The sequence below is a fragment of the Camponotus floridanus genome, unplaced genomic scaffold (genome assembly GCF_003227725.1).
Source record: "Camponotus floridanus strain SB8 unplaced genomic scaffold, Cflo_v7.5 scaffold11, whole genome shotgun sequence".
NCBI classification, from domain to species: Eukaryota; Metazoa; Arthropoda; class Insecta; order Hymenoptera; family Formicidae; genus Camponotus; species Camponotus floridanus.
The window spans coordinates 1,781,639-1,805,352 of record NW_020229226.1 but is presented as its reverse complement, the minus strand read 5'-3'; the positions used below and the strand labels follow the sequence as shown (position 1 = coordinate 1,805,352).

Here is a 23,714-nt window from a genome sequence, read left to right as displayed (position 1 = left end):
AACTCGTAAGTTAACTTAATTTCGTGTAACTATTAATAGAATCATGTATGCCTAACTTCCTCACTATGGGCTATTTAAACAGGTGCGACTCGTAGCTACGATTTGGCGCGGCATCCAGTTACTAAGATTTATCGTTCGCACAAATTCTACCACTTTGTCTAGCAATATTGGCGACCGATTATAATACCAAGAAAATAATAAGCATTATTTAAACATTCCATATTAATATTTGGACAGCGATCACTCTGTTTGAGCTGCAAATCGAGCATTCAATATCCCGTAAACATCGTTAAAAATATCTCGGATTAAATCGCGTTTCCGCATTTCGGTGCATTAACGAATATTTATTAAGAGAAACTATATTTGCGTAAACGATATAAAATTCTCTCTTTTTTTCCCTGCCTCAGCAAAATGGGAAAAAAAACTAAAATAACGGTTCTCTACGTTTGATGTAGAAACGTAATCCAAACAACGAACAAAAAAAAGTTACTCTCTTTGAAGAGTTAACGCGCACTTCCGCGTTTGTGATTAAACTAAAGTCGAATACGGTAAAGCAATCCCCGGATTTACCGTTAGTATTTTAATTAACGAAATCCGTCATATGCATTATTTCTAATAAGCCTAATGCATCGACCTCCCCCGGCGCGATTACTGATTACACGGAGGATTTATGAACCATCGCGTACCGCGAAACTGCCGGTTCTATTAAAATACGCGAAATAGAAAAAAACCGCAGCGTACATAGCCTCCTCGTTAGATAGGTCAGATATCTGAACTTCTGGAAATTATCCCGCTTTGATCCCCTCTACGCCACATATATCCGCATACCTTGTTATAATACCTTTAATCTATTTAATCTACCTCGAGTTCAGGTTGAAATATGATTAAATCACTAATCACGGTTAAACCGTACTAATCGCCACTTTGCACCGAGTGTTACATATGTGTAACGCGATTCCATCGAATCAGCGAAAGCGAATACAATTCCGACTCTCGTTTAAAAGTGTCATTCGTGCTTTTCTCTTTCTGCAATTTCTCCTCTTCGCTCAATCACGCGCGATTCCGTCTTAAACGCGTTCACAGCTCCGGGGAAGATATCCTCCTAACGCCTATCATTTTATTATTGACACACTTACTAAACCGACCCGCGGACTCGACTCGGATCGAAAGTTACAACGCACCTACGCGTGTTGCAGGTTGCACATCCTGGCTGTTATTGCGTAAGAGTTACACATAACCGATCGCTTCCTTTCCGCGGAGCAAAAGGAGCGCGAAGGCGACTAACCGGTATTTTCATCAACCAACCGCGCGTACGCGTGCGTGCACGCGTTCTAGGTAAATTTCATAGTTATGTAACGGAGCCGACGCGATAAAAGCGTAGGATGTGGATTTCTCTCTAGGATTACACAGAGATTAGACGACCACTCGATCGTTTCAACCGCGATCGATTGTGGTATTAGCGTGATACCGAAGCTGCTAATAATCAACGATTCGTGAAACGAAAGTCTTGTAATTTCACAGCTTTTTAAAGTCCCATTTCATGTAGGAAATGATTGCACGCGAATTGCTACATATGTACATTTGCTATCGTACAGTTGTGTAACGCTTCTGGATATTGCTTGTAGTATTTCGATGAAGACGGATTTCTACACTGAGAAAAAAATCTGGTTGTATTAATTAGAATTCTGGTAGATTTAACCAGTACGTCTGTTGGAAAATGGGCGAACCAGAATTCTTGTAGGAAATACCAGATGAATCTGATTAATTTCTTCCTCTTAAATTTACCAAATTTTCTAGTTAATAATACTAAACTCCCCAGCACCAAGTCGTCTAAAATTTTTTCCATCTAATCTCAAAAGTCTGTATAATATTCTAAATTCCAACAAGATTATTGAATAAATTCAATCCAGATTATTGAATAAATTATTTTAAATTCAGATTGTTAGAAATTAAACTGATAAACAGTGATGCAAGAAGAGGATGCAGCTCAAACACACACAATCAGAGAGCTAGCGTTCTCTTTCTGGCACTACTGCTCGTAAGAGAAAAAAAATATACTTTGGATTTAATGTTAATACTAGTTCTTTATATACATTTCATGGCAAATATTGAATACGAGTTAAGAGCAGCAAGCAAAGAAATTAATGTAACAAGAAATTTTATAAATTCAATTAGAAAATAGTAACCAAATCCTTATAGTAAAATTTATTAAACGTTCTAGTTATAAAAAATCTTATCATTAGAAATTCTTGTTTGATTTAACCAAAATGCCTTCAATCATATACGTCTTGTATAATCAAACGATTTTTCTCAGTGTAGGAAAATGTTTTTATCTCTTATGCGCTCTTTCTCTCGTGCCCAATTCTGTGCTCGATATCAATTATTCGTTTACGTGGAAAAATATATATAACAATTGATAAGACTCTAATTATTATTATCGTTGAATGACGTGTTCGTTATCAAAATTATAGCTGTCAAGCACGTATAACGATTTGTTTGAGATATATTTATAGACTTGTACTGATTAGGAAAGAGACAACTGCGCATACGAAGCACGAAATGAACGTCCAAATAATGCATGTGACGCGCGAGCGAAACATATTGAATAGTCATAAACTAAAAGCGACACCGAATGACAATCGTGCTTTCCAAACACGATAGATTAATAAAAGCCGCTTTGTACCGAATGGAGTTGCAAATCCATATTGCACCTGCATATATATTATCAATTTACACGCGTTTTGTGAATCATTATCGCGCAAGTGAATTATGCGATTTTAATGTAGGTCTCGAGCAAATTCTCTCAACTAAATTTTTCGGCTTCATCCGAAGATAAACAGTATGATTTATTCATAGGGAACTGACGCGAATACGTCGAGTTCTATCTACGAGAATCGCAACAAAAGCGCACTTTGCAAAGTGCGCAAGAGATGGAAAAGGAATAGAGAAGAGCGGAAAATACAGCCTCGACGCGTAATATATATATTTACGCGGCTTAACTTTATTTATTTATACACGACGCTGCATTTGAAGCGATTCTACGGACGGGGCGAGATCAGATTCCGGGCAGGTCGATTACGCGTTTATGGATGAAGACTGGCAATTTCTCCGGGAAACTAACAATGGGGAAATCTATGATCGATCCCGACTGATCGACGCGTAGTATCTTTCTCTCTCGCGAAATTGACCTCAAATAAAACCTGCTAGAAAACATCTCGCGCGAGGCACCGCTTCTTTTTACGCGCACTCTCGGCGCGTTTCGAATAATAAACTGGTTTTGGAGTTCCGGCTCTCCGTCCTTCTTCGTCCAGTCGAGCTGGACGAGCCGAGGGTCGCGCGAGAGCGCCTTAATAAGGCAATGAAACCTTTGCGTACGTACATGGCAACGCTAGACGAAGCGATCGTCTCCATTTCCCGCATTGAACAACCATTCCATCTTGATCATTTATAAAAAAATTGTAGGAAATAAAAATATCTTTAGATCACACAAACATTGAAACCGGATTGATATCATCTCGATGAGCTTAAAAATCTCGATACGATAAATGATGAAAAAGAATTAATCTGTAGGAGATATTTTTTAAAAATATATAATTTCATACACGAGATTTTCTAAATTATATCTTGCGTTTCTTCCCATGTACCTCAGTCTCATTTGAAAGATTTAGCCGCATTGAACAACCATTCCATCTTGATTATTTATAAAAAAATTGTAGGAAATAAAAATATCTTTAGATCACACAAACATTAGAATTGGATTGATATCATCTCGATGAGCTTAAAAATCTCGATACGATAAATGATGAAAAAGAATTATTAATCTGCAAGAGATATTTTTTAAAAATATATAATTTCATACGCGAGATTTTCTAAATCATATCCTGCGTTTCTTCCCATGTACCTCAGTCTCATTTGAAAGATTTAGCCGCATGAACGATTCGTTGGCGAGGAACAACGGGCCCTCAGGTCGGAATGCTCGCGGAACTCGAAATGGAGGTCTTTATTACGATTTTTCCCGTGAGCTTCACCCGCGGACAATGGAAACTGGAAAGACAATCGAGCGTCAAGCCCGTGGAAGCCTTTCATTGCTTAACTTGTGCGTATTGAAATTCAATCGTGCACCGTGCAGCATCGGGGATGCCTTTGTCCTTCGCGTCGTAGGCCGAGGCGACACAATTTCCGCCTAAGAGCAGGAATTCCATCGAACGTTGAATTCCCGTTGCCTCGTCTTGGCCGTCTTCGATGGTACAAACGACCGGGGAGCAATTATTTCGTTGGGATTTATCGGTTGTCGTTGCTCCGACACCAAAGTTCACCTCGTAAAATCCCGCGTTTCAAGCTGGTTGCGAATTCTCGTTCGATATTGATTTTAAAGAAATATTCATGCGATACGAAAAGTATTTTTTTTAGAAAATAAGATGTCTCTTGATCGGTAATAATTTCAATAACAAAATGATGAGATAAAAAACGCGATACTTTATAAAATTACTACAAGTGTCACTAATAATTGACCACCACAGTAAAAAATACACATTACACGTCGAAAGATAAATGCACTTTTCATAGACTATGTACTCTTTGGACGACTATTTTTTTCACATCGACCTCGAAAAACTGGGGCGCAACCGGATGCGGCTGCGATCTCGCCCAGGGAAAAATCACACGCGGCCTTCTTGCACACGTGAGCTTGTCACGTGTTTTCGATGCGCACACGTGGTGCGTTTTTCAGCCAGAGTGTCACACCGGTTGTGTTGACATATTATCGAACACGCGTATATATACAGGCTGTTGCAAAAGTCCCGAAACGGTCGAATATTTCATAAACTATGCACTTTAGAAAGAAAGGTTTCAGACAAAAGTTGTATGGCTTGAAGGGGACCATAAGATGATGTCATTGGTTTGATCTTGAAGAGTCACCTGAAGAAGGTCACATAATCGTTTCGAAAAAAAAATGTAATTGTTAATTGCAAATTACATTTTTTTTTTCTCGAAACAATTATGTGTTTTCTTTACATTGATTCCTCTCATTATTTTGTACATAAAAATATTAAGGTAAGATAAAAAAATGAATATTTTACTAGATATTTTATAGTTTAAATAAAATTGAAAAATTATTTCAAACCTCATAACTCGAAAAATACTCAATGAAAAAATACTTTATTATAGTGTTTTGGAAAGCTCTCGAGGCAAGCTACAAGAATATGTAAAAGTATATAGGGTGTCCCATTTAAGAAGTTGGAGGTGACCTTTACGTGTCCTTCAGGTGACTCTTCAAGATCAAATCAGTGACACTACCTTATGGCCCTCTTCAAGCCATACAACTTTTGTCTGAAACCTTTCTTTCTAAAGTGCATAGTTTCTGAAATATTCGACCGTTTCGGGACTTTTGGGATACCCTGTATATGTGCAAATGCACGTGGCTATCGGCGACATGGTCCGAGACGAGCTCTTGTTCTCTCGGCGCCCTTCTGCGAGGAACACTGTAGTTTATGTGAGAGAACGAGAACGTGTGGCACAGCTGCGAGAGGTTCACGAACTGCCAGCATCCAAAATTCTAATCGTGAAAAAAGAATACGAGAGCTATCAGTTTCCATCACGCGCCGACGTCTCTCAAATATATTTCTCTTCTTTAAAATACCTGCTATTTATGGCCTTTTACGTTCTTACGGAGGCTCTTCCTTGGGAAATTCTTTACGTTGGCCAATATCCAGCTGGGAAAGTGTTGATTTACGAGAGATAGGAATGTTCTTGCGTAGATATTCAATTTACATCTTTGCACCGTACAAGCTACATTATTGTTACAAGTGATTTGTTTTATAAATATTTTGAATACTTTTACAGATAATTTTTCCTGAAAGAATGAGGCGATTTATAAAATCAATGCTTGATATTAATCTCGCATAGATTATGATAATTATCTAACGCTTATCTCGACAGTTCTATACGGCATTGACAGTATATTAATAAGTCCCGGTTAATTAAATCAATTAGTCAAAGATAAAAGGTTGATTTACGATCGCGCGATGATACATTTATGTAACGCGATCACAAACAATGACTCGCCCGTATCTGTAAAGAATATAGAGCCAAGGCTGGTTGCCTTGACACACAACGGAACGCTCACCTCAGAAACCGGAAAACGCTAATCGCTCGGTCTTAACGATGCGTTTTGCAACGGCATCTTGAAGAGCAACGTTAAAACGGCAACTATTGCGACAATTATTTTATTCATTAAACGTAACAGAATTAAGTGTACACGTCGGGGAAACGCGTTAATGAACGACCAGTTAATTTCAGAGGAAACGAACCTACTTTATCCACTTCTCATCCTACGAAACACAATGCTGATTGCCGCGACGTGACAAAGTTGATTCGAAACGGCTTTTAGACAAGTGGAGAAAAATCAAAAGTACAATAATTTTACGCGAATATCGCCTGACATATACGCGGAAGAAAAAACGAAGGATAATCTTGCGTAACGCATTATTGCAATGTGAAAAAAAATCACGCGCCGAGAGAGGTCTAGAATTCCAGGTGTGTCAGGTGCAGTAATTGATACACCTCCGTCGTACGTAATTCTCGCACGAGTCGCATTAGAAACATGCGATATAAACCACGCCGATGTAAAAAGACGACGCGCGTTCTCGAGTCTTCGAATTCCAGCGACCAGCTGTTCCATAATGATCGCCCGCAGACGTTTTCGAAAGGTTTCGCATATTTCGGATGCATTTTACGAGGAGGAGGGGGAGAGACGCGAATCTTTCGCGTGCGCATCCCGAGTCGTAATAATCGTCCGTTTCAAGGAGAAGTTTATCCCAAGGAAGGCTAATGTTGCGTGTTCCTCGATACAACTCGTAGATTTATAAATTGATAAGTTATTCTCACAAAGCGCGATCTTCTCGAAGGAATACGTGTATCGAATGAACAAAATTAAGCGAGGCATTTAGCGACAAGTATCACACAGACGCACTGAGAAAAATCGTTTGAGTGTACCAACAAGACGTATATGATTGAAAGCATTTTTGGTTAAATCAAACAAGAATTTCTAGTTATCACGATAAGACTCGATTTTTTATAACTAGAACGTTTAATAGATTTTACTATAAGGATTTGGTTAGTATTTTCTGGTTAGATCTATAAAATTTCTTGTTTATTAATTTCTTTGCTTGCCATTCTTAACTTAACTCGTATTCAATATTTGCCATGAAATGTATATAAAGAACTAGTATTAACATTAAATCCAAAGTATATTTTTTTTCTCTTACGAGCAGTAGTGCCAGAAAGAGGACGCTAGCTCTCTGATTGTGTGTGTTTGAGCTGCATCCTCTTCTTGCATCATTGTTTATCAGTTTTATTTCTAACAAACTGAATTTAAAATAATTATTCAAAATCTGGATTGAATTTATCCAATAATCTTGTTGGAATTCAGAATATTAAACAGACTTTTGAGATTAGATGGAAAAAATTTTAGACGACTTGGTGCTGGCGAGTTTAATATTATTAACCAGAAAATTTGGTAAATTTAACAGGAAGAAATGATTCAGATTCATCTGGTAATTCCTACAAGAATTCTGGTTCGTCCATTTTCCAACAGACATACTGTTGAATCTACCACAATTCTAATTAATGCAAGGAGATTTTTTTCTCAGTGCGGCGATCGATCGATTATTCCACCCAATGTTATCGATTGACGACGCATTCTCGAGGGATCGCAATTTCCGTCGCAGATGTGTGTCACGTAAATAAGACTATATAATATCGGCTGGCGTGCTTTCAAGCGTAACTAACCGGTATTTAAACCCGTCTTTATCGCACGATTTATTATAGGTTTCTCTCGTTACCGAGGTAGATTATCGTAGACGAGTTATTAACCGAAAACTCCATCGTTAATCGTCGTGCCCGGTATCGGCCTCCTCGGTTTTGCCATTCTAAAATAAAGACGTAGCGTTTATTGGGAATCTTATCGGATAAGCGAAAATTTGAACGAGTCAATACTGAATGGGGCAGCAGTAAATCGCGCAGGGTCACGTTTCGAATCGCAAAGTGCATCGGGACATTCATTTCTGCAACTTTGCGAGTCTCCATTCTCACGGTATGTATAACGGTAACAAGATATCTTTCCTCTCAAACGAGTGCGTTCCTTATTATTAAATCGGCGCAGCGAAATTCTGCGTGTCTATCACTATTCAAATACAATCGATTAACACGAATGGATTAATGACGCTGTGCATTTATGAAGGAAGAGGCACGCGAGAAGACCTCGAAATTCCAAGCGTGTTACCACGCGACTTATACACGCGTGTTTCAAGGTTCGCGCGCGCGCGCGTGTTTAGTTTATATCGAGCTCCGAACACGAGAGAGAAGCACTCCAACGATATGCGTGTGCCGTGTGTTACGCACGGTTCGACGGAAGTCACGTGACGCGCGCTCGCACGGTCCACCGGAAGCGACAGACGGATCGACAGACAAACGCCCGCAGTCCATTATGTAAGAGAAAGAAACGCGCCGGCCTCTATGGGCAGTTTAACGGCGACCCTGACTTATTATCGGTCTTTAACGATCGGCAATCGGCGGCGAATCGTCAGAACGGTTCCATTAACCCTCCGTGATCCCTTGGACGCTAACGGGACACGCGTGATCCGAGTGTTTCTTCTGGATAACGTGGAACGATATTAATCCCGGCCGGCGGCTACTCCTCGCCTTTCTTGCAACGTTTTTCTCCTTCTCCAAGAATAGGCACTCCAAGATAGCGGCTATCGCGCATGCTGTATCCGCGATAAGCGATAATTATACTTTGAAGACGCGAGTTATTGTTTTTCTGTGCGCTCGGTCGGACGTAGTTTCATAAATCTGTAAAATTGCCGTTTTGATTTATCGATTAATTAAAATCCTCTATCGATTTTATGCTTCCCACCAATAGGTAAAAAAATCGCTCCGGAAAATAAAAATCGTTTCAGTGGAACAGTACGTTAATGCAATCAATTGTGGAAAGTCACACACGCGGTTTACGCGCACGCAATCGCGTGAAAAGAAATCACATCTCTTGTCGTTTTTCCATGAGAAACATCTCACGGTGCCTAGAAATTGGGATATAAAAATGACAAAGAGAAAAAATATATAACGATATCTGATGAATATACAAAATTTCTTATCGCTGCGTAACTTTACATCTTAATTAAAAGTATTAATATCAAGAGATAATATTCTCTTTTTAAAAAAAAATTAACAAAAATTTAAGGATGTTTTGTATCCCAACAAAAAGTAGCTGAAAATCAATATTGACGAATATATCCACTTTTGGTGTATTTTGAGTAAGAAATTGTGTGGAATATTACAATTTGAGCTTAGCTACAGTGCAGAGACGTTTTTTTTTATATTTATTGCGTTTTTACTGAAATATTTCGAATTTTGTTAATCGAAATGATTAACTTTTGCCAGAGAATTTCGCCTTGTGACAATATTTTATATAAAATTATTATTGTATAATAAATAATAAATTAGTACTTGTATAATATTATTTGACCAAATATTTCCTCTGTATCTAAGCTTTTGCAAATTTTAAACAAATTCTGAATATTATTTCCATGTGTTTTTGTCATTTGAATCGACGCGGTTATACATTTTCCATAAGAACACATGTTAATTCGGTGCAAATTAAAATCCTTATAACTTGTGAATGTTTTAGTGAATCGATTTAAAAATTGTACTGAAGATTCTAAACATATGTAAGGATATTCTCTACAATTTTCATTAAATTCTCAATATTTTGAAAATAGGTACAAAACATCCTTAAAACGATATTATAATATAAAAAAATTAATTTTCCCGATTTAAAAAACCACACGCTCTTTCAGATATTGTACACGTATGCGTGGGTGCCATAGTGACTGCCTATTTTGGATTCAATTCGTACCAGGTATACAATTTCGCTGATAGATGAAACCGGTTATTTTGTCGCGACCGCTAGGAACGACCGACGAAGCTACTGGCACAGTTCATCGTCCTTTTGTCGCCAACTCGAATGCCCTCGTCAGCAACCTTACCGGTGTACGAACGCGATGCGTGTTTAGCGTCTACACATCGGCGCTCTCGATAACGCATCGCCGCCTGGTATCCTTCTCTCGGTGGTCTTATAATTGAACCGGCTAATGAATATTTATACCTTAGCCCGATTATACGGCCGCGTGTTCGCACGTTGCTGATAGTTGCGCGTGTTGATCGTGCATCATTAGAAATTTAAACGTCGTGTATTAGCCACGGCCTGTCTTCGTTGTACGCGAACTGGATTTTGTAGCTCGAAGCGATGGAGAGAGAATAAGAGAAGGCAATTACAAACATGAGCTCTGTGTCTCGTGTGAATTACGGGAAAGCTCCTCCTCGGTTGCCCGACAGTTCCTACTTTATGCTTACTCTCTTCGAAATAAATTGTTTTTTCTTGGATGTAAATATATCTCTTTCTCTCTCTCTTTTATACGTGTGATGTTATTAATCCAAGTTTCATATTTCTTCACCTTAGGTTACACAATTGTTTTCTTAATACTTTCTTTGACACTTGATATTTCCAATTACTAGACCTTTTAAAGAATCCAAGTTCAACTTGCTCCAACTCGAAATTAAACCAATAATACGTCAAAGTTGTAACTCTAGGTCAAAGTCGATATAACCCAGCGACGTTTCATTAACGTCGCTTTCCCGAATCGAACAATAGCCGTCGAGATAGTATTGACGATATACAGTTTCTCATTGTCATTTTCACCCACACCGATTTACCGATTCGCGTACACGCGCAATCACGAAACGCACAACGGCAAGCTTATAATCGAACGGATATCTCCATTAGCATAGTCATAACCACCCGAGACCCACATATGCATGGAGTCAAAGTGCGTATGGAGATAACGGTACATCGGTAGGCGCGTGTGTGTTTGCGGCCGAGAGGAGAAACGCCTGTGTGAGCTATGCGTTTCCGCATGGCCGGTGAGATTCGACGAAGCAACCGATACGCGGCTAATCAGACAGCCATTTGTACAGCCGCGTTTCAATCGTGCTGGAAAGCGCGAGATTTTACATCGTTCCATCGACGCAGTCTCGCGTATTAAACATCGTGCAACTACATTTACTTTAGGTACAGGTACAGGTGCATCGATTTTAGAATCGAGTTCACAGAGAAATATATCATTCTACTTGCCAAGAAAAGCGATTACTCGTTACTAGTTTATTTTTTTTTTTTGTTTAAATAATAGTTTTCTTCAACAAAGAATATATTCTTGATAATAGTCTGAAAATATACTCATCACAATTGTTAGAAAATCTCATTATCATGTACTCAAAAGAAGAATTTATTTTCTCTTCAAGAATATTGTAAAGTTGTTTCAAAGAAAAATCAAACTTACTTTACGTCAACTCTTGTAGTAAGCAAATCAAATTCTAGTCTTAATTTAATATTCTTGACTAAAATACTGCACTTACTAAAATTCAGAATATATTCAATTAAATTTAATGCTTGTGGTAAACTTATGATATATTTGCGGATATACAAACTTATGATATACTTAAAATAAATAATATTTACTTTAATACCAGTATACATTTTTCTCCGTGTTGAAATACAAAACTGTATCGGAAACTTTCATAAAATCTCACTTATTCAGGCGGAGACGTCAAGAGAAAATAATAAATATATTCGTAAAAAGTATTTGTGAAATAACAGAATAATAATTTCAAGAGAGAATAAATCGATGCGGCAGGTCTCTGGAAATCTCGTTGCCCCTTTCTCGCTTAACGTGACAATTGAATATATTTTCCATCGCGGTAAATCGTTTCATAGAAAGCAAAGATATATTTCATGCCCACTGGCTACGCGAGAGAGGATCGCGAGTGAGTTATAATGAACACTGACAGCGGCCGCCGATTGTTTGCGGTGTCATGAAGGAATCGCATTGTCTCTTGCTTAACAAGCGCGAGTACGATTATCAAATACGGCATCGTATCTCAATTCTTGCTTGATTGCGAATCTTTACATGTATTTCGTCGTTCAGTGTGAGAAAATTATAGTACGAAGACGAGAATATTATATTAACAATAGGATGTACAATCGTCACGTGTTATGCAACAACTGTTTAGAAAGAAAAAGATAAGTCGGTTCTCTCTCAAGGAATATGGATGTCCCGCTTCAAGTCGCGTTTAAGGATGTTTTGTACCTATTTTCAAAATATTGAGAATTTAATGAAAATTGTACAGAATGTCCTTACATATGTTAGAATCTTCAGTACAATTTTTAAATCGATTCACTAAAGAGTTCACAAGTTATAAGGATTTTAATTTGCACCGAATTAACATGTGTTCTTATGGGAAACGTATAAGCACGATTCAAATGACAAAAACACATGGAAATAATATTCGGAATTTGTTTAAAATTTGCAAAAGTTTAGATACAGAGGAAATATTTGGTCAAATAATATTATACGAGTACTAACTGGTTAAAAAGATATTAAATATAATTCAATCAAGTTAGCCATGTATCTGTCACAAGGTGAAATTGTCTGCCATTTCGATTAACAAAATTCTGAATATTTCAGTAAAAACGCAATAAATATTAAAAAATACATCTCTGTATTGTAGCTAAGATCAAATTGTAATATTTTACACAATTTCTTACTCAAAATACACCAAAAATGGATATATTCAATGGATAGTCAATATTGATTTTCAGCTACTTTTTGCTGGGATTATACATACAAAACATCCTTAAAGCGTGCGACTGTAAAATATATATACCTCGTTGTTTAATAAAATTACTACAAGTATTAAAATCGAAATAGTAGTAAAATAAAATCAAACAGCTGATAATCAATCCCCTATAAAGAAACCTACAATCACGTTGATCCCCTCAATGTCAATATCGATGACCTTATATTTCGATGAAGACTTGGGGGAGACACGTTGCGTTCCTCTCTCGTAAGGCTGAAAAATGCATTTGTGGTCGTTTAGCTCGGTTGCTAATCTCGGCATTGTGTTACTTTTGTCACCAGGATCGTTAGCCCGTAGGGTAGCCCGCAGGTAGCGTATTTATGTTATCGCGAAATCCGAGATACAATGCGAGACGATCGGGTTACAACGCGCCTTGTGCGTAACGCTTGTGTCGAGGCTTCTTATGGTCGCGTGACGTTCGTGCGTACTTTGGCGGCGTGTTATTGTTGCAAACGCAACTGTGACTCTATTAACGTACGTACTGAATCCTTGATGCGCATTCGAATGCAGTCAAATCGCAAACAATCGACCGTCGTCTCCTACGTCAGAGCGCATATCGCCTAATGCGCTCGGCGAATTTAATTAGCGAAAGGAGCAGCCGCCTGTGTTTCCAGTTACTGCAACTTTGATGTCACCCGAAATCTCACAAATATCTCGTTGGCTGAAAATGCAATTTTGCAATTTTCCACACGAAATTATTCAGCGAAAAAATTAAACTTTTACGAAAAACAATAAAATAGCAAAATGAAAAATACATCAATAATTAATTATCACGACTTCGAACTAGGTGAATTATATATTTTTTTGCTCTATTCCTAGTCATATATAAATCACAATGTCTTGTCGCAGTTTTAGCTGTCTTAAAGCGGTTAACAAAAATCTACAAAAAATTATATTGTATATTTCTTGACATTTTATAAAAAAAAATAATCATGTGCAAAAGCTAAAAAATAAATTGTACATATTTTTTTAATGATAAAAATATTCTATTGTTAAAATATCGATAGGATCCAAATGATTTATATGTGACCTTTAAGAGCTAATAATGAAAATATGCAAAGTGCGCGAGATGGAAAATTCTCTCTCGAAATTTAATGAATAATTTCGCGAATTGTTCACAGCGTAGAAAAAAAACTCATCGATATTCAGTTATGATTCGCCATTCGACATTTAGCTTTGATTATTCAAACTGTAATGAATATAAAAGCGAATTAGCATGCGAAATTTATTTTCATATATACATATTATCGCGAATACAGTAGAGATCGACATAACGAAGTCTCCATACATAATCGGACACCTGTAATTATGATTAGAGCAATGGGTAATGCAACGATACGTATCAACGAGGTATACAAATACGTGTTAACGAGGAATCCGTAACAATCATTGATGTGCAAACTTTATATCGAAGCAAATTGCGTATAATTACATAACATACGATTCGAACATTTCTTTTTGCATTTCTATAGTACTCTCTTGTTCCAGGATTTTAAAAAGTACACATACAAATATATACGAAATATATAAGAAATTTTTTTAGCATGTTAAATTAAATTGTTCGCATGCATAAATAAAATTAAATTCATTTAAGTTTCCCGTTAATAACACTTCATTTCTTTCTTACACAATCTACATAATTCAATCAAAACAGAATGATTTATATAAATTTGAATTGCTTCGAGTGATTGTGACGACCCACGGCATGCCTCTCATCTCGCATAAAATCTCCCGAGCAAGTAAATCTATCCGACGAGTTACGTATAAATTATCACGAATATCATAGCATCTTTACATAAGTCCTTATATTACGTAAGATATTTGATATTAATTAGATTACACATCGTATAGATATTAGATATTAATGAGCGATTTCTTTCTGTAATATCAAAGATGTTGCGAAAAATTCTGTAAAAAATAGAGAGCTTATAGACGAGTATTTATAAAAAATTGGAAATTAATTTAGAAAAATAATTGCAAATTATGAAATTAAATAACCAAAAATTATAAATTAAAAAATTGTTAATCTAAAATTAGAGTAGAAATGAACCATCTTCTTTCTGATTAGTCAGTCTATAGCATTCTGAATGTACGAGTAGCGTGGCTTTATCTTTGTTACGCCATGCCGATGATGTCTCAAACAGACGTGAGTCACGTCTCGTTCCGGAAAGGGCACCGGTCTCTGTACGAGCCATTTATGCCGAAGACACCCTCCAGGTTCGCTCAAAGAAGAGCTTTCATAATCGACCTATCCTTGTAAAGAGCCCAACGATCAATATCTAATCTATTATGTATATAAATATATCCGGATACTGTTGTTACTATTGAGAACGCGGATATGCAACTATTATTATTCGGCTTATAATATTATAATAAAGGCTATATCGTCAAAACATTGACATAAATGGAAATAATTCCCATGTAATTTTGATATATCGTGACTAAGAAAAGATTATTAGAGAAAATTAGAGGGAATCAATGAAGATAAAAGATGCATAATAATTACTCTCTCGTGTAAGTGCAACGACGAACGGAGCGTGTTAATCGCCGCCTCGGGCTTTGGCTGACTAATGAACGCTTTCGTTTTGCAAAATGACAGCAACCGAAGGAGTCGAGCGTTAGCTTTCGCGCCCGTCACGGTTGCACAAACGCTGTACAACAATTAGCTACAAATCTCGCGCCGGACTTTCTAAATTCACGTATGAATTAGTCCGAGAGCTCGATAAATCGCGGCGCAATACACTCGAATCGAGTAAAAGTAACGGTGAATCATGCCTGTGTATCTACACGCATCTATCTATCTCTTCGAGAAATGCAGATAGACACAAAGCTATGATCATAAACCGCAAAGGTAAGAAGTTCTTTTCTCGCATACGTGTTTTTGCGTGTAGCGACTCTTACGTATGCATGCGAGAAATATTTTCTTGAAAACCGCGACGCGCATGAGGGATCGCGATCGCGCATAATTACGCAACGCAACGAAATCCGATCGTCTCGGTCGCGTAATGGAGACTCGCGAAAAAAGAAGGGAAAAAAAAACGGGAAGGCATTAAGGAGACAAACGACAATGACATGGCGAGATTCGTGTCACGGAGGTGCAAGAAATGATACAGCGGCGGAATCGAGGTCGCGACGGGCGTAATGACAGTTCGGATGAACAAATTAACCGCGGTGACGACATTGGCCGCGGGCCACTAGAAAGGTACCTCTCTTTGTACCTTTTAACGAGTGTTTGGCGATTAATTCTCCGCTTCGACTGGCAACTGCAGACACGACGACGATATCGACCAAGGTTGCGATATTGACCAGCGCAGATTTTTATTTTGACGAAAAGGAATTTATTTATTATTAATTTATAAATTAAATTGAATTAATGAGAAAGAAGCGCGGAAAAAACAATACCCCCCGAATTCGTGTTACTTTTTTATTCCTTTATTATCGATCTTTAAAGACGTTTTGTATCCATTTTCAAAATATTGAGAATTTAATGAAAATTTTACAGAATGTCCTTACATATGTTTAGAATCTTCAGTACAATTTTTAAATCAATTCACAAGTTATAAGGATTTTAATTTGCACCGAATTAACATGTGTTCTTATGGGAAACGTGTAACCACGTCGATTCAAATGACAAAAACACATGGAAATAATATTCAGAATTTGTTTAAAATTTGCAAAAGCTTAGATACAGAGGAAATATTTGGTCAAATAATATACAAGTACTAACTGGTTAAAAAGATGTTAAATATAATTTAATGAAGTTAATCATGTGTATCTGTCACAAGGCGAAATTTTCTGCCAAAAGTTAATCATTACGATTAACAAAATTCGGAATATTTCAGTAAAAATGCAATAAATAAAAAATACATTTCTGCACTGTAGCTAACAATAAGATCAAATTGTAATATTTCACACAATTTCTTACTCAAAATACACCAAAAGTGGATATATTTGTCAATATTAATTTTCAACTACACAGAGAAAAATGTATACAAGTAAATATTATTTATTTTAAGTACATCATAAGTTTGTATATCCGCAAATATATCATAAATTTACCACGAGCATTAAATTTAATTGAATATATTCTGAATTTTAGTAAGTGCAGTATTTTAGTGAAGAATATTAAATTAAAACAAAAATTTGACATTTGAAATTTGACAAAAGAGTTGACATTTGATTTTTCTTTGATACAACTTTACAATATTCTTGAAGAGAAAATAAATTCTTCTTTTGAGTACATGATAATGAGATTTCCTAACATTTGTGATGAGTATATTTTAAGATTGTTATCAAGAATATATTCTTTGTTGAAGAAAATTATTACTTAAAAAAAGAAAAATAAACTGAGTAATCGCTTTTCTTGGCAGTAGAAAGATATTTTTCTCTGTGTATTTTTTACTGGGATTGTACATACAAAACATCCTTAAATAGAATATTTTTTAATTGCATCCACGTACAGATAGATGTACGACGAACATTCGCAGCGAGTGCAATCTTATTGTGGCCATTTCGCGCCTCAAAGGACGACGAACTCGAGCGCGAGAAATTGAGTGTCATTTCATGACGTTTCAGCGACGGATCCAGCCGAAACCGCAACTAGGAGCAAGACGATAGTAACATCCGTGCACGTTCAGGGACACGATTTATCGCATCCTAACAGGTAGCCGAGGGCAACAATTTTCAATTAGTTCCGTCCGAGTAGCATCGCGAGCGAATTCGCGTTTTCTTTCTTTTGCTCGATAAATCCCCGGAAAAATTCCCGTCAAGAAAAACTGCAACGCGGATTTCGTCACCGATAGTCGCGATTTCTACTCTATAAATATTATATATTATGCGGATACTCGATATACATAAGTGCACACGCGGACGCGTAATTTTCCTCGTTAACACAATGGCTAATAAAATCCTACGTGCAGCCCGCGTACACATTGTGGCCCGATGATGATAACAGTCTCGACGCGTGCGAACGATCCCCGATCGCGTCATCGACGAGAGATCTCCTTATTCCGCGCTTTCTCGTCGCGCACGCTTTCAAACAAAGGCGTCAAGTAGAGTCGTAAAGCCTCGTTCGCCGCTTCGCCACAATTAATCTCAATTCTATTCCTCCTTTGTGTCCATTTCTATTCTTAGAAATAAATATGAAATTCTATTCTCCGAGTATATTGGACTGTAAATAAAATTAAAATTAAAATAACAAGACTCATGCTTTCGCAATCGCATTTTTTATCGCGCAAAATGCGGGCCCAACTCCCACTCTATACGACCTGAGAGAGAGAAAGAGAGAGACAGGGACAAAAGTAGAACTAAAGTGTAAACGGTACTTGACGCTGCGTCCAATAAGTCATGCACTGAATAATGCGCCTGTGTACGAGCGGACGCACAAGACGAACAAGTACAACAAGCGTATAGATATCGCGAGGCGGAAGGGACGGAGTCGATTCCTCGAGCACGCACACGCCCGGTGAATGCGAGCGGATTAATGGGCAATAAATTCAAGCCCAGGACCGGTTAATTATCGCAGTCATCTGCGAGGCCCGAGATGACGTATCGCTCGGCTATGATCAATATACGCGAGGATCTCGTCTCTTACACGGTCGCGTTGTATGGCTTACCTCGTGAGATACGGGGTTGTTTTTGTTACGGCCGGCGTTGGACGCGTTATTAATGGACGAGAGCGTGGTGAGGGTCGCCGTGCCGACGCCGCCGACCGTTTTCTCGCTGACCTTCGTACCAGCACCGCCGACATCTTTGTGCAACGTTCCAGGACTCTGTAATCAAGAGGAACGGATGCTCGTTATAGCGAAATGAGATACGGAGATCGTTAAATAATACTTATGATTATATAATAAACGGAGCATAATTATAGTCATTTCAATGTTAATAATTGAAATATCAATCTCTGATATTTCAATAAGCTGTTTGACACGAAAAAATTTTCGTGAAATATTAAATAATTATACGACTCTTCTTTTATGTCAGGCTAAAATGACATTAAGATAGGTCTTCGAGAAATAATTATCAATTAACTGACCCGCAATTTCTTTCTTGCGTTAAGGCTAGAGAGAGGTGAACAAAATAAAAACTAATTTATTATCTTCAACGAAAGTTTCATCGCGCATCGCTGCGCAATTATTTCGATATTTCGCACTGAGAAAAAATCTGGTTGCATTAATTACAATTCTGGTAGATTCAACCAGTATGTCTGTTGGAATATGGACGAATCAGAATTCTTGTAGGAATTACCAGATGAATCTGATTCATTTCTTCCTGTTAAATTTACCAAATTTTCTCGTTAATAATACTAAACTCGCCAGCACCAAGTCGTCTAAAATTTTTTCCATCTAATCTCAAAAGTCTGTTTAATATTCTGAATTCCAACAAGATTATTGCATAAATTCAATCCAGATTATTGAATAAATTATTTTAAGTTCAGTTTGTTAGAAATTAAACTGATAAACAGTGCACTGAGAAAAAAATCTGGTTGCATTAATTAGAATTCTGGTACATTCCCCAGTATGTCTGTTGGAAAATGGACGAACCAGAATTCTTGTAGAAATTACCAGATGAATCTGATTCATTTCTTCCTGTTAAATTTACCAAATTTTCTCGTTAATAATACTAAACTCGCCAGCACCAAGTCGTCTAAAATTTTTTCCATCTAATCTCAAAAGTCTGTTTAATATTCTGAATTCCAACAAGATTATTGCATAAATTCAATCCAGATTATTGAATAAATTATTTTAAGTTCAGTTTGTTAGAAATTAAACTGATAAACAGTGCAAGAAGAGGATGCAGCTCAAACACACGCCATCAGAGAGCTAGCGTCCTCTTTCTGGCTACTGCTCGTAAGAGAATTGTTGAAATTCAGAATATTAAACAGACTTTTGACATTAGATGAAAAAAATTTTAGACGACTTGGTGCTGGCGAGTTTAGTATTATTAACCAGAAGATTTGGTAAATTTAACAGGAAGAAATTAATTAGATTCATCTGGTAATTCCTACAAGAATTCTAATTCGTCCATTTTCCAACAGACATACTGGTTGAATCTACCAGAATTCTAATTAATTCAACCAGATTTTTTCCTCAGTGTGGCAAATATTGAATACGAGTTAAGTTAAGAGTGGCTCACTGACTAGCAAGCAAAGAAATTAATGTAACAAGAAATTTGATAGATCCAACCAGAAGATACTAACCAAATCCTTATCTATTAAACGTTCTAGTTATAAAAAAATCGAGTCTTATATCACGATAACTAGAAATTCTTGTTTAATTTAACGAAAATACCTTCAATCATATAATCGTCTTGTTGGTATAATCAAACGATTTTTCTCAGTGCGTCTAACGCAGCGAATAACGCAGTTTTTGATTCACCCATTTTCGCCTACCGCAATTTATCACCGCGTCCTCTTATCTCTTCTCTCTCTCTCCGTAGACTAAACGCGCGATTTAGTAATCGGAGACAAAGCATTAACGTGGGTGGCTCCTTGGCCGCGAGTCGGCGGGAACACGTGTGCGGATGCGCATCGTTGCACGTGTGCGTCGTTGCCGCGAGCGTCCGCGATAAGCGGAGCGATAAGCGCGCCAAGAAATGACGCCGCGAGCGATCTGACGCTTCGCCCTCATTCATATCGCGCGATTCCCTTCGACGTACGCAGCGAATGTCGATCTTGTATTTAAACATTCAATTCTCCAGTGAAAGTAGAATGACGTGCTTCGTTTTTATCCGATTATCGTCCTTTTCGAAATTCGTCTCGCTGTTTTTATATTCAAGCAAAATTGATATACAATTATTTGCAAATTTATTTCTCTTCTATAAATGCCCGTTTTAAAAAATTCGCTAATAAATAATTAATTTGGTAATGCATAATTTATCGAGCTCGCCATAATCGATTTTATACATTTTTTACAAATTCAACAGAATCAGGCCGGCGAAAGATATCGACACGATGCCTCTCATTTTTTCGCGCATAAATAAAGCGCGCTTGATATATATATATATATATATATATATATATATATATATATATATTTAGAAAATTGACGATCGTCTCGTGGAGATGTCAGAAAATAATCGGACGTCTTTACAAAACGGTTGTTGGAATAACTGAAGCTTGTCTCATTAGTGTCGGACAATGGAGCGCGATAGATTCGCCTCGCTGCAAATGTGGAACGATGCGCATGCAAATGCATCATCGTCATCGGTGCATCCGTCGTTAGCTTTCATTAGACCGTTTTATAAAAATTCAATAAAGGAATCGATCGATCGAAACGAATCTCGGGGAAAAAATAGTTTGGCGGGTTCGATTTCGCAAAGTGTTCAATCGGAAGTGAAGATTGCGCAACAGCTCTTCCTCTCTCAACTTACAAAAAGAGTATCGCCGCTAGTCACGAAGAGAATTAACTGTAAGCCAGTAACGGTTTATAAAGGCGGGCGCGCACTCATTACGGAAGATTTATAATTTGCCATCAGGATCCACGGGACGTTTATAAACGGCGCAGTGATCCCGCGTCTAATGTGCAGTGACAGAAATCGATGTATTCTTAGGCCGACGAGCCCGCCCCTAATTATACGCGAGTCTATAATTACATATCGATGTCTAATTGGAGAGTGACCCTGGATCCTGAAAAAAAAGACGACCGTTGCATAAAGAACCGCGGTCAAGAGCCTACGCGATCGCATCAAACGCATCGATGGAGAGATCGTTGCGGTTCCCTCGTCTCGGCCCCACTCGAAACAATGGAAAATAGATCTAATAGCCACGGGACTCTTATCTAAGCGAGCGAGTTTACGAGTGTCGCTAACACTCCAATTAGCGGGACGCTTCTTTTTTTAACATCGAAACGAGTCAATGTTGGAAACAAGTTGCGCGTTTACGTAACGTGACTGAATTTTGTCATCTCGAAAATGTACGCTCTCTAAATTCACAAATGATAATATGATTATATAAATGCTGCGAATTATAAAAATCCATAATTAAATTTAAAAAACTGATAAGATGCATGTATACACAGAGAAAAATGTATACTGTATTCAAGTAAATATTATTTATTTTAAGTATATCATAAGTTTGTATATCCGCAAAAGTTCATCACAAGCATTAAATTTAATTAAATATATTCTGAATTTTAGTAAGTGTAGTATTTTAGTCAAGATAAATTAAAACAAAAATTTGGTTTGCTTACTACAAGAGTTGACGTATAAATTTGATTTTTCTTTGATACAACTTTACAATATTTTTGAAGAGAAAATAAATTCTTCTTTTGAGTACATGATAATGAGATTTTCTGACGATTGTGATGAGTATATTTTAAAACTATTATCGAGAATATATTCTTTGTTGAAGAAAACTATTATTTAAACAAAAAAAAACTGAGTAATCGCTTTTCTTGGCAGTAGAATATTTTTCTCTGTGTACGATATTGTGTAATCGCTTGACTTTTTATTTGTAATCTATCTTGCTATTTAAGCTATTTTTATGCTAAATGTGTAGTGGGAATCTATGATAAAGGTAGGACAGGAAGTTACGAGACGATGCACTACTAGGTTCATTAGACCTGCCTGTTCATGCCATTGTCAATGTCACATCGGTGGATAACCTTTTAAATAGATTGTACGGATGGTAGATCAACGCACATATCTACGCAATAAAGTTCGCATGCTTTCTCTTTCTCTCTCTTCGATTAAATCAAGATCAAAATGTGTTGAAAATGTATCGATATTGCGCGAACCGCAATTTTCTTCTTTTACAAAAAAAAAAAATAAAGGAATAATAGTGCAAAATATTGAAACAAAAATTCGACCGAGAAGAAAAAACGTAAACATCTTTAATAATCATCGATCGATATTCTCGTTCCTAGCAAAAGAGCTTTTATGGTCCATTGTCTTCTTGAGGCATATCCACAGTTAATTAAAAACTCTCTCCAGCAACTTTGCTCTTCCCTTTATTGTTAATTATTAAAGACGCAACTTTAACGAATCGTGCGCGAAATTACCGTCTGACATATTGGAATATTATTGTATTAACTTATAATCAGCAATTTATCCTTGCAATTAACTTTGCTCGACAGATGGCCAAGTTTTTCATTCATGTAAATTCTGGGAAATGGCTGATATACCTGAGATGAATTCTCTTTACCTTTAACGTAAGAGGAGGGAGCGAGCAATGTGAATGGAATAAGTTCAATTCCCTTGATGGAAGGTCTCGAATGGATCAAAGTAAAAAAAAAACGTAATTTTCTTCCATGAGGAGGAGAAGAGAGAGAGAAAAGTATCTATATAGGAAGGTTGAGAATTTCAGTAACTGAATGATGTATGAAAAACATCAGGGAGACTTGCTCTAGTTCTATTTAGATTATCAATATAATGTATTATTGATGAAACGGCATGGGAGAGACGGGGATAAAACTCGATACTTCGCCCCTTTGTGACGAATAAAAAGCGCACAAATGAGCGAGAGAGGCTAAATTTAGAATCCAGCACTATATCGTAGAGCCTGGGAGATGTCCTATTTCAGATATACGTGAGAGATGAATAACAGCGAATACAAAAGCCGCATAAAAATTTGCAATAGCCACCTTTCGGACGAATAAAGGAATCAGTCTTACTGAAAACCCACATGCTTCTAAGATGCGGGTTTCAATTAATAAAAAAGAACTGTCGCAAGCAGAATATTTCTATGATCAAAAGGAACTGAAATTAGCGGTTGACCGTGATTTTCGAAACCGAACATGGGCAGGACACGTCGCGAGGCGAGCAGCGAAATTCGTTCGCATAAATACGGCAGCGATGGCGATGGCGGCAGCAGCGGGAAGGAAAAGAAGAAGAAAAGGATACGATCAAGTTGGACACACTCTCATCCAACCGAGGAGCGCGGTACCCTATCATTACGCTCGCTCGGGGGGCAAACCTTAATAATCTCAGGCCCGGCCTCGTGGCTTTCGATTTTTCTCGAGACACCT

At 37.3% G+C, this 23,714-nt stretch overlaps 1 protein-coding gene across 2 annotated transcripts in view; it reads right to left on the bottom strand.

The window, feature by feature from the left end:
* Window positions 1-23,714, bottom strand: part of LOC105257216 — a 183,893-nt gene that overhangs the window by 14,459 nt on the left and 145,720 nt on the right. For both annotated transcript variants that reach the window (XM_025412964.1, XM_011267679.3), the window contains one exon: window positions 18,366-18,521. In XM_025412964.1, the coding sequence (XP_025268749.1) occupies window positions 18,366-18,521 (156 nt within the window). The remainder of the gene's footprint in view (window positions 1-18,365; window positions 18,522-23,714) is intronic.